This window comes from Leptosomus discolor, chromosome Z (genome assembly GCF_034619465.1).
Source record: "Leptosomus discolor isolate bLepDis1 chromosome Z, bLepDis1.hap2, whole genome shotgun sequence".
Lineage (NCBI taxonomy): Eukaryota > Metazoa > Chordata > Aves > Leptosomiformes > Leptosomidae > Leptosomus > Leptosomus discolor.
In genome coordinates, this window is record NC_141419.1 from 64,988,383 (window position 1) to 65,003,946 (window position 15,564).

The 15,564-nt window shown below is 36.9% G+C and overlaps 1 protein-coding gene across 1 annotated transcript in view; it reads left to right on the forward strand.

Annotated features, from left to right (window-relative positions):
• The window catches only part of TNPO1 (transportin 1), a 59,047-nt gene that overhangs the window by 33,282 nt on the left and 10,201 nt on the right, over positions 1–15,564 (forward strand). Inside the window, exons 9-19 of the mRNA XM_086479999.1 lie at positions 1,737–1,797; positions 2,394–2,562; positions 5,621–5,773; positions 6,899–7,124; positions 9,804–9,975; positions 11,449–11,535; positions 12,312–12,419; positions 12,610–12,768; positions 12,861–12,948; positions 14,008–14,106; positions 14,323–14,418. Coding sequence (XP_086336125.1) covers positions 1,737–1,797; positions 2,394–2,562; positions 5,621–5,773; positions 6,899–7,124; positions 9,804–9,975; positions 11,449–11,535; positions 12,312–12,419; positions 12,610–12,768; positions 12,861–12,948; positions 14,008–14,106; positions 14,323–14,418 — 1,418 coding nt within the window. The remainder of the gene's footprint in view (positions 1–1,736; positions 1,798–2,393; positions 2,563–5,620; positions 5,774–6,898; positions 7,125–9,803; positions 9,976–11,448; positions 11,536–12,311; positions 12,420–12,609; positions 12,769–12,860; positions 12,949–14,007; positions 14,107–14,322; positions 14,419–15,564) is intronic.

Consider the following 15,564-nt stretch of genomic DNA (forward strand, 5'->3'; position numbering starts at 1 on the left):
ATAAACATCTGCATGTCTGAAATAGCACTTGTAGCTTTTTTCCAGACTAATCTGAAGTCGTTTGCAGTAGGAAATGAATTCCTCAGTGTATCCAGTAAAAGGATACTCTTTGTTTTTTATGTATGCAAAATGGAAGGATTATGAAATTACTAGGGCAATTCTCTTAAGATCTGAGTGGAAGAACAAAATTACAGACGGAAGAGGTGTGTTCTTCTCAGCAAAAATAAGCATTATAAATGTGAAGCAGTTAAAAAACAGCAATATTTCAGTTTTCATAAGTGATTCAAAAGTAAAGAATTGAGATTAAAACACCTACTATAGCAGTGAAGGAACAGGAGTTGAAAACAGGACAAGCAATGTTATGAGAAATATTTTTTAAATTTTAAAATGGTTTTACTTAATTCCTACTCTTGTAGCTCGAAAGACAAAAGGATGACAGCACAGTTCTTAAGTCTACCCACCCCCTTCCCAACACACATCATGTTTATACTGAGAATAACAGTAGTTTACTAGTTAATATCTGTTTATACTGAGAATAACAGTCGTTAACTATAGTTAATATCTGTTTATACTGAGAATAACAGTCGTTAACTACTAGTTAATAACAACTAGTATTAGGCCTCTTTTGGCCTACATGAACTGTAGTGTTGATACTGCAACAGTGACATACTCAATTTTTTTATTTTTTAAAAAAAGTTTTTAAATTTCTAGGAAAACAAATAACATTACATTTGTCATGATCTTTCAGTGTCATGTTTGCTGAAAGCAACTTATTTGTTGGCGAGTCCTGTTTGACTAGGGAGCTGTATATGTCTGTCAATACTTGGCGATAATCTTAGAATTTTTTGCCAATGAGTTGGTAATAACGTGCATACTTACTATTCCTTCATTCAAAGTTTAGAAGGTAATGTGCCATTGCCTTGCGTAAATATTATTGCTGGCCTGGTACCTTCAAAAACAATACACCTTGGCTGCAGGATAGAGAGACTGTCAGTAGTACTGAATCAGTCCATGGTCATTATTAGCTTGATTTGTCTTGTAATACATATTTTTATGGATCTTGTGTGTGTGTGTAGAATGTGTTTTTATGTGAAGTATTTTACTTTTTTCCCTTAGTCCTTTTTTTAGCTATATGTCTGTAAAGTGGGAGTCCTGTAGCCGTAATCAGTTCAGTAATGAAGTCAATCCTGACACAGATTAGTCAAGATCTCTGCAATGTTGGGGACTTGTCTTATTGAAGTAATCACAAAAGGATAGGAGGGTTTAATGTAGTTAGGTTTCTATCTTTAAGAGTAGTGAGGTAGAGTCTTCAACTGTAGGTAAATAATGTGACAAGTACTATTGGTGAGAGCCATCTTCTTTATCATACATGTTATGGGACTTTGAATTCTTAACTTGAAAAACTTTAATTTCTAGAAGGTGCTTCAGAATAAATTCGTCCCATGGAAGAATATCTGGTTTTTAAAGTTTAAAACTCAGTTGTGCCAACTGGCTACCACTAGTTAAATGTTTTAATTTCAAATTAACACTTTTTCGGATTACAAAGTATTGATTAACCTTATGACATGGAGCTTGGTTTAGGTACTAGCTTTTGTTATCAGGCTAAGTTGCTCTGTTTTTTTAATTTATTTTGGATTGGGGACGTGAACATTACATAAAAACTATGGCCCAGGTAACTGAAAACTGGCTTGCCTTTTTAATGTGTTAGTTAAACATGTATCAATATTTCTTTGTAGACTGATACCTGTGCTGGTAAATGGTATGAAATATTCAGAGATCGATATTATTCTGTTGAAGGTGAGCATCAACTTCTTTTACTCTGTAAGAATATCTGGTTAGCTTCTGACCTATAAATCAGAATGATTCCAATCAGAATGGGCACATCTGGCCTACCATCTATTCAATGGAGAATTAGCTTTCTGGGGCAAGGTGTGCTGTTCTGAGTACTAAATGTGACTGCTGCCATGTTTGTTGGAAAACAATCTGCAGGCTTTCCTGCTTTGCCCCGTCCCCTCCCACCTAACTTAGGCAGAGCTGGAATGCTATTACCCATGAACTACTGCAACAATGCAGCCTAAAAAAAATGTTCAGTATTAGTTCTAATGCCTTCTAGATAGAATACATGGCTTTTTCCATCACTACATTTTAGAATTCTGTACCAGAATTTCTCTGTCACTACTTCTTTCTATTTCATTCCTATTGAGAGTAATTTCTTAACAAGAAGGATACTTTGTGCGTGAGCTTACCTCTCTTGCTTCTGTCTTCCTGTAATTCACATCCTGTGGGATGTGAATCTTTTATATGCTTATAAAATCTTGAACTAAAACTACATTCCTAACTTCCTTGAGCCATATAGTTGGATTAATTTATCTGATAAAACGTTTTGATGACAGGGGGATGTTGAAGAAGATGAAGCTATTCCAGATAGTGAACAGGACATAAGACCTCGTTTTCATCGTTCACGGACGGTGGCTCAGCAACATGAAGAAGATGGTATTGAAGATGATGACGATGATGACGATGAACTTGATGACGATGATACTATTTCTGACTGGAATTTAAGTATGTCAAAGTAATGTGTAAAATGTTTTAAAATAGAGCTACTTGCATAATACAAGAACCACAGTAAAAAGAGGACTTTGTATAGGAATACTGGGCCTTTGCTTGTGAATATAAAAAGAACTATCTACTGACATTGGTGGATGGGGTGGAGGGGGAGTCTTTCAGATGACACTTTGACTGTGTGACTCAGCATTGGCAAAAGCTAGCCATCTGTAAGCTTATTTTGAATGTGGCAGGTCGAGCTACATTTACTGGATGCAATTCAACAGAACTTTTCGACTTAGAATTTTAATTCTGCAAGTTAGTAAAAATCATGTATCACCTGTTTAACTTCATTTGGAAAAAAAAAAAGCTTTTACACATTGATAGCTGGGGAAGGTTTAATAATGCTTTCTGTTACTTCAGTCTGCCTCTAAAATTGGTGTATGTGTTTCTTTTTGTGTTTTGTTTGTTTGCTTTTTTTTTTCCCATGAGAGCATGCTACTACTGATGTCCGTTAACGGTAGTTCTGGTCTATGTGAGGAATTTGCTTTTGATCAGAATATAATACCTTAGTTATGAAGAGATGAGATAGCTGAGGACACGACAGTTCTGATGGCCCACATATGGGTCATAGGACTTTTAAGGCAATAGGTCATGTACTAAGGAAAGGAAACGTGACAAACTGATTTTTAGCTAGTGAAATTCTGACAAATCTGACTTAAATATACTTTGCAAGCAGCTTTATCGTGGAATAACATTTTGAGATTCAGACACATTCAAGTTAATTTTTTTTTTTTCTTTGAAGGCCCCAGGTTTTCACAACAGGTATATGTACCTTGAAGCCTGTAACTAGTGATGTTCCCCAGGGATCAGTAGTAGGTCCAGTCTTATTCATCATGATCTGGATGAAGGGGCAGCAAGTTTGCTGATGACACAAAAATGGGAGGAGTGGCTGATACACCAGAGGGCTGTGCTGCCATTCAGAGAGACCTGGACAGGCTGGAGAGCTGGGCGGAGATGAACGTAATGAGGTTCAATAAAGGCAAGTGTAGGGTCCTGCGTCTGGGGAGGAATAACCCCATGCACCAGTACAGGCTGGGGGTTGACCTGCTGGAGAGCAGCTCTCTGGAGAAGGATCTGGGAGTCCTGGTAGGCACCAAGTTAGCCATGAGCCAGCCATGTGCCCTTGTGGCCAAGAAGGCCATTGGTCCCCTGGAGTGCACTAAGATGTGGCCAGCAGGTCGAGGGAGGTTACCTCCCCCTCTGCTCTGCCCTGGTGAGGCCACACCTGGAGTGTTGTGTCCATTTCTGGGCTCCCCAGTTCAAGAGAGACAGGGAGCTACTGGGGAGAGTCCAGCAGAGGGCTACTAAGATGATGAGGGGACTGGAGCATCTCTCTTATGAAGAAAGGCTGAGAGACCTGGGTCTGTTTAGCCTGGAGAAGAGAAGACTGAGAAGGGAACCTTTTACAGATATCTAAAGAGTGGGTGTTAAGAGGACGAGGTGAGACTCTTTACAGTGGTTCCCAGTGACACGACAAGAGGCAATGGGCACAAACTGGAGCAGAGGAAGTTCCACCTGAACGTGAGGAAAAACTTCTTTACTCTGAGGGTGGCAGAGCACTGGAACAGGCTGCCCAGGGAGGCTGTGGAGTCTCCTTCCCTGGAGATATTCAAAATCCACCTGGATGCAGTCCTGTGCAACCTGCTGTAGGTGAACCTGCTTTAGCAGGGGGGTTGGACTAGATGATCTCCGGAGGTCCCTTCCAACCCCTACCATTCTGTAATTCTGGTCAAATAATTTTGAGCCGTATCTGAATTATTATTATTATTATTACTATTACTACTACTACTGTTGTTGTTGTTATTATCGCAAATATGCTTGTTTCCATAAAGCCTCTTCTTTAAAAAAAGTATAGTTTTAGACTCATAATGCTGTTCTTGTCGCTGCTGTGCATAGAGATTGCAGAATTAAATACATATTTTCTGAAAAAGATGAAATGACAGAGGGTGCCCTGTGGTCAACAGTTTTGATTAAGATGGTGAGGAAGCTGAAGTTTTCCAAGAAAGATAGCCTGAAAGAGAAAGAGCAGAACAGTTAAGAAATCTATATTGACATACGTTATCTGGATTTGAGAGAATTCGGATTACCTGAAAATCAGAATTTTGTGCCCTGTTTCTTATTCAGTGTTCTATATTTAACTTCCAATTTGAACAGAGATGGAGCATCAGTGCAGCCTGACAATTAGCGGCATTGCTTACTAATGAGATTAGTTGGAATCTTTATGGCAGATTAAGAAGGAACTAAGATCATAAGCAAAAAGTGCAGTATAAATTCTGTAATATGAGCATGCTTTATAAAACTACCTTGGCATTATCTTTTCTAGACATTACAACACTACAGCAGGAAAACAGAGTAAGGATTTCTGAATCATGTTTTGAAGTTGTTCCTGATTTTTCTTTTATGAGCTTTTGTTTGCTACAAACGTGGGATTAAATGTTTCAAAGGAATTTTGGGCTATTCCTCTTCCTGTTGGTGCAACACAGAATAGGAGTGAGGTGTAAAAGCTCAGAGCAGAAGCTAGTAAATTCCTTTCAGTCTCTAGAGTTGGATGATTTTGCCTTTTTTTGCTTTGAGATGTGGATTGTGTTTGAACATTTTCTTTTTGAATCAAACACTAGTATTTTTAGGCCAATTCTCCGTTCTTCTTCGTTTTCCAGTATGTTACATTCTTGTCATAGACTTTCCCTCTTCCTTAGTGTTACGCCGTCCTGAAATCATTTAGTGTGTATAATGTTCAAATATAATGGTGTCATTCCTGTCAGCATGTGTTTTAATATCCCCAGTGTATAAGTCCTTTTAGTGGCTGTTTAAATGCTTCAAAACTGGCTTTCTAAGAGCTGTGGTTTTGCATCAGAGCATCAGTGAATCACCATGTATTGTAATGAAATGGAAGTGTCTTTCCTCCTACTGCCCTGAGACTCCACTGGCAGCTTGAAGTTAAAATGAGGATTATGTTGCCTAACTACAACTACTTGTATAATAAGCGGAGATTAACACTGTTCATTCCTCTCAGGGAAGTGTTCTGCTGCTGCTCTAGATGTCCTAGCCAATGTGTTTCGTGATGAACTTCTGCCACACATCTTGCCCCTTTTGAAGGAGTTGCTCTTCCATCCTGAATGGGTAGTTAAAGAATCTGGTATCCTTGTTCTTGGAGCAATTGCTGAAGGTAAGGCAACAATGCCTATCAGGTTGCTGAATTTTTGATTGTTTCTAAAGCAACTCTGTGATTCCTTCCAGATGAATTTACTTAGGCAAATAAGTGTATGTCCTTAGCTGATTTGGTTTCAGTGAGTAATCTCTACATCTACTAATTGGTGACTGCAGTTATTTCATTTTTCATTTTCAAATCTATGCATGTTTGGGAGGCTATAAATAGCTTAAATAATTTCTTTTATTTCTCCCTTTCTTAACTCTGCAACATATATTTATTTGTCTCTCATGAAATACTACCTTGATTTCGTAGAAGAATATTTAATAAATTTGAGCGTTACATTTCATTCAAGTGTTTTCAGAAATGGAGAAGACCACTGCTGTAACTTCAGTGCCCTGAGTTGCTTTTGTGGATCATTCTCCGATTTAAATATGACATCTTCCATTCCTTTGTACTCACAGTCTTGCTTCAGATTTTGCCTGCATTTCCAGCATCTCTATCCCTTTTGCAAGCTGAAGGAATACATTTGCCTCCGTGGCTGGATTATCTTTCCTTTCCCACAGTGGGAACATACTTTGTTACTAGGAAACTTTTGTTGGTTTTGATTTCAAGTCAAGCAAGGTAAAAGTTAGTACTTCTGCAAATCTCAGTGTATTACTGCCCTTGCTGATTTCAAATATGTAGTTTTTATTGCTGGTCAGTATTTGTATGATATTAGGAGAAAACAAGAGGAAATGTGAACTACTTATGCAATCCTTTTTAATGATGTCATTGTTTGTTGTCAAGCCTGAGTCTTTCTCTGCTTGTCATGATTATTCTGAATAGACTGACATATGACCTCCAAGCTTTGTGAACTCATTTTATTTAGATGTACTTGCCATATTCCAGTTAATAAAGCAGAATTTCTGGAGATTGGGGAAGCACTGAAGTAGGGAAATTAAGTTTTAATTGGGAATTTTAATTATTGTTTATGGAAGGTTTCTTTTTAGGACTTAATATAAATGAGGTAGACTTGCTTTCTGTATTGTTAAAATGTATTCCTATGTCATAGAGAATGAAAATAAGTCCCTTCTAGGAAGCAGAAAACAATAGAACTTTTTGTTAATTCTGGTACTGCAATAGCGATATTTTTCCTTCTAGGCTGCATGCAGGGTATGATTCCATATCTTCCTGAGCTGATCCCTCACCTTATTCAGTGCCTCTCTGACAAAAAGGCTCTTGTGCGCTCCATTACATGCTGGACTCTTAGTCGCTATGCACACTGGGTAGTCAGTCAACCCCCAGACACATACTTGAAGCCATTAATGACTGAGTTGCTAAAGCGTATCCTGGATAGCAACAAGAGAGTACAAGAAGCTGCCTGCAGGTGAGCCAAAGCTTAAGCAAATAGCACCGTTCATGACACTGCTTTTTCATGGGAAACTATTTTAATGCTTTTATCAGTGAATGCATTATTCCGTTTCTAGCTCTTAATGTATTTCTTTCTTCTGGAGTAGTCACAAATTACACCGAGTTGTAATAACATGGAAAATATGAAAAAAGTCTTGTCCAGTTTGTTTTCAGAGTATATGAATCACCAAACTAGGTAATTTATCGTTGTAAAAGAAATTATCTGTTTGTGACACTTGCGTATTTTCAATATATTATGTTTCATTGACCAGAAATCTGGCTTTTTTTAATATGCCTATGAACAAGATCAGTACTGATTGCAATGGAAAACTATCCTATCATTGATTACTGATGTTGTTTATATTTAGCTCAGGACTACCAAAACATTTGGATTATGATTATTTTAAGGGATATTCTCTTCCTCTTGAAGGAAAATCCTGGGAGATAAGATTCTCCTCTACTCCTTGTCTGCTGATAACTTAAAAAAAAATTAATTAATATCTGCATTAATGCACACCCCCTTAGTGGAATGGGAATGGGTGCACCTCTTGTGCAGGAAGGTCATCAAATAAAGCTTTTACATGTCAGTTTGTGTGGGGCAGGAGTGTACACAGCAGACTGCCAAGAAGGTTTCTTCATAAAGCAGTTAGATCTGCATCTGTTTGTATTCTTAACACTTGCAATGTGCAGATTTTTTTAAGTTGTTATGGTTATTACTATTATTATTATAACACCCCACCTGCAAGTACCAGTAGTGCCTAAGGACAAGGCTGAGGTTAAAGTTTTTGTGCTAAACTTTGCCCGAAAAGGGTAGATGTATCCTTGCCTGAGAACAGATACGATGAATTTAATGAAAAGTACTTAGTAAGATTTGAGTATTATTATTTTTTTGTCTCTAAACCTTTTCAAACATTGCGCGAACAGAGTTGTTGGGCTTTAACATCTGCTCCATTCTGTCTTTTCATACTGATATGTCTTCTGTTCCTTCCTGTACGAGCAGGAAAATGGTGATACAAGACTATTTGCTTCACGCATTTTCAAATCCAAGGAATTAGATTATGTACAGATTCTATTAATAGCAGCAGCAAAAACCCAAACCAAAACAAACCACAACAACAACAACAAAAAAGCCAACAACAAACCAACCCGCCACACTTCTGTTCATGCTTTCCTTGTCCAAAACATGGTTGAAGTTGCATGCAGTTGAACACAGATGTGTTGCAGTTGTTAAATAACCTCATGTAGGACTTATGAAGGAAGTGCAGTGGGCCATGGAAACTGCTAAAGTAGCAAGAAAGAGATAAAATGGAAATATTAAAAATACTAATACACCTGATTTTTTTTTTTAAAGTTCAATGCTAGATTTATAGTACGTTTTGAAATGCTTTCTTTAGAGCAGAGATTCATTAAAATTACTGCTGCAGGTAGAACACAAACTGTCCAGGAAGCTCCACTTTAAGGAAAAAGTAGAGCTGTTACAAGTCAAAACATACTTACTAGCTTTCTAAATTGCAAGAAAATACAATGATCCTTGGAGAGGAGCAAAAAGCTGCATCCCTGCAGCGAATAGTTGCACAGATCGTTAATATCTACCAAACTGAAAATCAGTCATAGGATACTGTGTGTTTTCATCACTAACTTCTACATCATAGCAGATATTGTATCGTTCATTTCTGTGCTATTGAGAAACTGCTTGTTCAGTTGGTAACACCCAAAAAGGTGTTTCACTGAAACACATTTTCCTACTCACATCATGTGCCTAATAATATAATAAAATAATAAATAAATAAATGAGAATGCTGGCCATTTAGTGTTCACAGTTGCACTGTGTTAAGAAAAAGGTGTTTCTGTATTTGGTAGCGCACTAGTAGGGGGTTGTTCACCTCATGCAGTGATGCATGCATTTTTAGTATATGGACAGGCTAATAATAATCTTGTTGACACAAGCTAGGCCACTGAATCTTCAGTAGCTTTTTTCCTCAATGTTTCTGTGAAACAGCGTGTCGGGGAGTGGGGGGTTGGGTGTTGTTTGGATTGGTATGGGTTGGGTTTTTTAATACTGTTGTTCAAATGACAAACAACCTGAAAAGTTTCCGTGATGTGTGCTTTGACCAAGGCTGGCTAAAATTGTTTATGCCCCCTCTTTGATTTTAGTTTTCCATGTCTTTCTGTATCTATTCTTCTATGTAGTGAACTGCTGAGAGTACAAGCTGATGTTGGTGGTGTGCTGGCACAACAGCACTAGGGCTTCTAAGTGCAGCTACACCATACATTAAAGATAGTGGGCCATTTTTAACTTAAGTAAACAGCTTTTGTTATGGTTCCTGCTATTTCAGTTAGTATTTTGTAACTTGTATACAGTAATGCTTCTCTCAGTGGGGGCTTCCTGCGCATATGTAGTGGGGTTTACAGCAGTATGTTTAAATTTTGTTCATCACAGTGTAAGAGCTGAATCCTTACATGATTGAAGTAGACCAAAGTTACCTCAGTAATACCATTTTGAAAACATATCTTGGATGAATTTGAGAACTGAATACAGTTCTATGTTTAAACAGAAATCGGTAATGTGGGGCATTTTGGGGTTGTCTTGCGGTTTTGGTTTTTTCTTTCTTTTTTTCCAAGATACCAACTCACCTTTTTTTTTTTTGTCCCTCAGTGCCTTTGCTACTCTAGAAGAGGAGGCTTGTACAGAACTTGTTCCTTATCTTGCATATATACTTGACACTTTGGTCTTCGCATTTAGTAAATACCAGCATAAAAACCTGCTCATTCTTTATGATGCTATAGGAACTTTGGCAGATTCTGTAGGGCATCATCTAAATAAACCAGTAAGTATACCATATCTTCTGTAGAAGCTATCACCATAATTGAAAAACTGGTTCAGCATTTTTATAGTATGCTTTGCATGTTATAAACCAGAAATGCTAGTATTTCTGTGTAGGTTTCAATAATACTAAATATTTACAGGTAAAATACATAGACTACATGTAATTTTCCCACTACACAAATATTCACCATTTTGAATAAGCGACTCTGTGTGTGGTGGCTTGTGAAATGTGCTTCTCATTGTGATTTTTTTTTTTTTCTCTTGCTCACAATTTTTCAGCTCAGAGGAGATGCATATATCAATATAGATATGAAATGGGACTTTAGAGAAATTGGTGGAATGAGTGTTTTAATTTCTAGTGACCATACTTTTTTTTTTTGTAACCACTTCAAGGACAGCTAAGCTGCTCTGTGTGTCTCTTTCCAATGAATTGGAGTACATCATCACTAGAAATTGCTTTATCAGCAAGTGAGACAGGCATTCATTTTATATATAAAAACAGAGAATCCTTTAGACAAAGCACAGATAACACAGGTGAATACAGTGAGGACTTTTTCGGTATACATGTATTAATTAATAGAATATGCATACATGTCACGTGTGCATCTTCTTATGATGGTTATTGAAATCTGTTTTATTTCTCTCTAGTCTTCACATGACACAGATACAGTAGAATGAAACAATTTTAGTTGTTTCCGTGGCATTTTACTGGCCATCCAAGACCCCACACCATCAAAGGACCTCCTTTTCAGTCTCTTTCTGGCCCTGGCCACCTTGACATTTGACAATACCAGGAAGAAGCTAAATGGGAGTTCCTGGTGATGGTGGGACTTTCTTCAGTCACTTAGAATTTTGTATCTCTGGACATAGCATTAGCTGGCAGCATCTTTTGGCTCTTTAGATAACTTCTGGGAGCAACAGCACTGTAGGGATGCATTGCTTGATGTCCTTGTGACTGTGGCTGTGCAGTGGCAGGGCAAATGCAACAGTTTTTACAGAAGGGTTATTAAGTGCGTCATCCTGGAGGGGTAGGAAATAACTTTCTTCATGGATGGTTAGTTGTTTGAGGAAGAAGTTTCAGGAACTTGGGAGGATAGGGTTGTAGCACCAGTGCAGTGGGAAGTGGTTGAGAAAAGCAGGTGGCAGATGCACACCCAGACTGCATTGCTAGTAAAAACATCTTTTGTATGCCCTGAGGCAATCATATAGATTTGTAACAATGCAGGCAGCTAGATTGAAACCAAACCTGGAGGAAAAGATTCACTCTGCAAGGGTGCTTGCGTGCTTCTGTAATCTGTAAATTCTAATATTAATCTACTTCTACGTTTTGCAACAATGATTGAATTACAGTATGTCGGGGGGGTGATAAAAAAGTAGAATATGTGTCGATTCTTAATAGATCGGTTTTATAGCTTTGAAATAAATAGTATGCAGCGAAGTCTTTCAGCAGCTGATACATTTTCATCCTAAACAGGAATATATTCAGATGCTAATGCCACCATTAATCCAGAAGTGGAACATGTTGAAGGATGAAGATAAAGATCTCTTCCCTTTATTAGAGGTAAATGTTAAAATTTGAATATTATTATCAACTCATTTTAGGAATTACACTTTCTACTAAAGATGCTTCTACTAGGAAGTACAACTATAAAAGCTGACGGTGTTATGTGTTTCCCATTGTGGAGAAAATATTCTGACCATAGTAAGAAAATTTTGTGACTGAGGAAATGTTGTTTGGTTTAGCTGAAATCTTCTAGATTTTTTTTTTTTCCTGCTATTCGGGATTTGATGGGATTCTTTTATTTAAAAAAATGTTCCATCTTCCTTTCATTCTTGTCTTCTGTCTCCTTGCTCTCCCTTTACTCCTCCGCTAAAACTATTGTCAGACAAGCTGAAGGTGCGAACCAGACCATGTAGACTATTCTCTGTACTTTCCAAGTATGAAGCACCTCTAGAAAAACTAGTTTCATAATTCTTAGGTGATGTTAGAGTCTCTACATGGTCCAGATACTGAGACTTAGTGTAAGTACTGGCTGGCTGAGTTACTGTAACTGTTTTTCTATGCACTTTCTTGGCTACCTCTAAGATGATGCTGCTGAGAAATTTTCTGAAGTGGCATATGTCGGAGAGAGTAACAACTTGCTGATTATTGCCTTGGCTCAGCTAATCAGTACTGCCTTTCTGGGTTGTGTTTACTTAGTGAGTTACATGTGGATATACTTAAAATGTTAGTGTCTTTTAATTTACCTCTCCCAAGAAAAGGCACTCGAGAGTGATGTGGGGAAAGGTAGTGACTATTTTCTCTTTTTTTTTTTTTTTTTTTTTTTTGAATTCCAGTGCCTGTCGTCAGTTGCTACTGCCTTGCAATCTGGCTTTCTTCCATACTGTGAACCTGTGTACCAGCGTTGTGTAAATCTGGTGCAGAAGACCCTTGCACAAGCCATGGTATTTTTCTATTGTTTTCAGAGTATCTCCTTAAACCTATGTATTAACTATGTAAAGTTGTGGGTTTGCAGGGAGATTTGTAGTATAACCATTGAATATCTAAATGAATCTGCATTCTGAATCAAATTTTCATGCATACCCCTGAGAAAATGTAATACTCATTTTGAAAATGCATATTTATTTTTTGCAGTTGCATAATGCTCAGCCAGACCAATATGAGGCTCCAGATAAAGATTTCATGATTGTGGCTCTTGATTTGCTCAGTGGTTTAGCTGAAGGTCTTGGAGGCAACATTGAACAGCTAGTGGCTCGCAGCAATATCCTGACACTAATGTACCAATGCATGCAGGTGAGATGGGTAACCTGTTTGATCCAGGGATTTTCTTTCTTAAGAGAATCAGAAACAGTCTAGAATTGTCGTTTTTTTCTTCCTCTCTTTAGGATAAAATGCCTGAGGTACGGCAGAGTTCTTTTGCATTGTTAGGTGATCTGACAAAGGCGTGTTTTCAGCATGTTAAGCCTTGCATCGGTATGTTTCTTTTATGTATTAAACAACTGTTTTAAAAACTGATAAGAGGCTTAGCCATTGTTACACTCCCTATTCTGTGGGTTGCCTTTTCATGGTGGTGTAACTTTTCATTTTCCTTTATCAGCAAGGGTCTGTAGTCTTTTCTTCTTCAAATTGTGTGTTTAAAAGACATTTCTTATTTTTGTAGACAGTGCAAATTATCCTTGATTTTTGTAATGTAACAAGCTACCTGTTGTGCTGGTAGCAAAAGATGTACTTCAACTTCAGTTAGAATAGTTGCTTGCTTCTGATAAATTCTTGAATTTATGGCTTTTTTTTTTTGTTCTACTAGAATCTGCTGCTACATAAAATTATATATATATAGTGAAGTTAGAAAACTTGGCTAGAGGGTAGGTTTTGGGTTCGTTTTTTGTTTGTTTTTAATTTCAATAGGGAAGTAGCATCAGTTATACATTTCTGTGATACTCGCTGTCTCTTCCCGCACATACGCTTGAGATACACTTAACTTGCCAAATGAATGGTTGGATAGGCTTGGAATTTAAAATTTATTTGCAGATGTTATAATCTATCTTTGTGACTAATTTTTTCTTTAAAAGTCAATCAAAGATGTGATTGCCTTCTAGGCTTCATTGTTTTTTCAGGCATAGCTGGATACATAGCTAGGTGATCTGAGGGTTGTTCAACTATATTACAAAGCTATGAGTACTTATAGCTGTGGGGGTTTTTTTCTTCTCGCCTATTCCCTTCTCTTGCCTCACTCCTGCAAGGGAAGGTGAGAAAATAAGGTTTCCATAGTTACATTAAGATAAAGCCTATTAGAAACTTTTTGAAATCATAATTTGAAAAGATTTGCATTGATCTGCTTAGGTTCTAAAATCTAGGTTAATCTGATGTATAGCAGACATATAGCTCTTGTTAATTCATGTGTAACACTTTCCAAATGTTTAAATAGGCTTACATGATTTTTTTTTTAAACTTTTTCTTTCCCCCGTGATCTTAGACTAATGGGACAAGATGGTTGTATTGTGTGACGAGATTTTAAAATGTTGTTCTTTCTAGCTGATTTCATGCCAATTTTGGGAACCAACCTAAACCCCGAATTCATTTCTGTGTGTAACAATGCCACCTGGGCAATTGGAGAAATCTCCATCCAGATGGGTAAGATTTATTTTTGTCTTTGAATCCCTGCACATTTAGCATCGTTTGTCTGGGTATTTTGGGTGTATTTATTGTGATACTTTCATCTTAAAATTTTAATTAAATTTGAGATTCTTAACCTTGTTAGTAAGTTCAATGTACCATATCTCTTTAGATTTTGTATATTAATCTTCATTTTCTTCTGAATCTTTTTTTTTTTTTTTTTGGCTGTTTCAGGTATAGAGATGCAGCCTTATATTCCAATGGTGTTGCACCAGCTTGTAGAAATAATTAACAGACCCAACACACCAAAGACGTTGTTAGAGAACACAGGTACCCAAAAACTGAACCATACATGGTGAAGGGAATTAGGGATTTTTTATAACAATTTTTAAAATTGCATAAGGGAACCACACCAGAACTGATTTTATTGCTATGTATTTGGCTTTTATAAGCAAAAGCAACTCTGTTTTGCAGAAGCTTTTACAAGTCTCAGTCTTCCAAACCATCTATCATATATCTAGATTCTTAAAGTTATTGCTTTCTCACTTCTGTAACATTTATTGTATTTATTTATCATCTGTTTAATTAAGTATTCTTTCAGTTTTATTTATGTATTGAATATGACAAATGTATGCAGTAACACTTAAAGACTTAGTTCACCTGATTTTAATATATGCATGTCTTTACATGTGTACTGTATATATATGTCTAGTGTTTGAAACAAATGTAATTGGCATATATAAAACAAATAGTTAATTCTTTGAATTTACAAAAAATGCACTCTTTTTAGATAAACTTGTAACATCATGCACAAAAATCTAGATCTGTGATGGCAGTTTTACCACAGCATAACCGTTGTGTGTAACTTCTATTACTTGGTCACTTAATAACAAATTTCTGAAAAGAATGCTACAATGGCATGCATGTTTTATGTTCTGGCCCACAGCTTTGCCTTCCAAATTGGGATAATCCCCAAATGCCTTACTGAATCAAAATTTCTGAGGCTTGTTTCTTTTGCATTTATAGAGGGCACGTTCTGGTACGAAGAGCACCTTCCATACTTCAGCAAAACTTCATTAATAATTTGACAAGTTTCTGGTTTGCTATTATACTAATTGAGATTATTATTCTTCTTTTTTCTCTTTTGAAAACTGTCCTGTAAGAAAATGACGGTTTAGTCATTATACCTGACATGATTGAAAATGATGCAAATTCAGTGTTACAGTTGTATTTCTTTTGAGCTAAGCAAGAGATAAATTGGAGAGATTTTTCAATGCATATTTTTCCTCCAGTATTCTCTAAACTGAAAAGCTGCACTTTCTCTGCCCCACTCCTTCTCACCCTGTTTAGTATGGAAGGTGAGCTTGAAGGGAAAGTTACCTAGTTGTCTGGCAGATTATAGGTACTATTTTTTTGAAAAGATAATTTTGGAGCAAATACCTACTTGTTGTGAAATACACCATTGAATTGTATAGC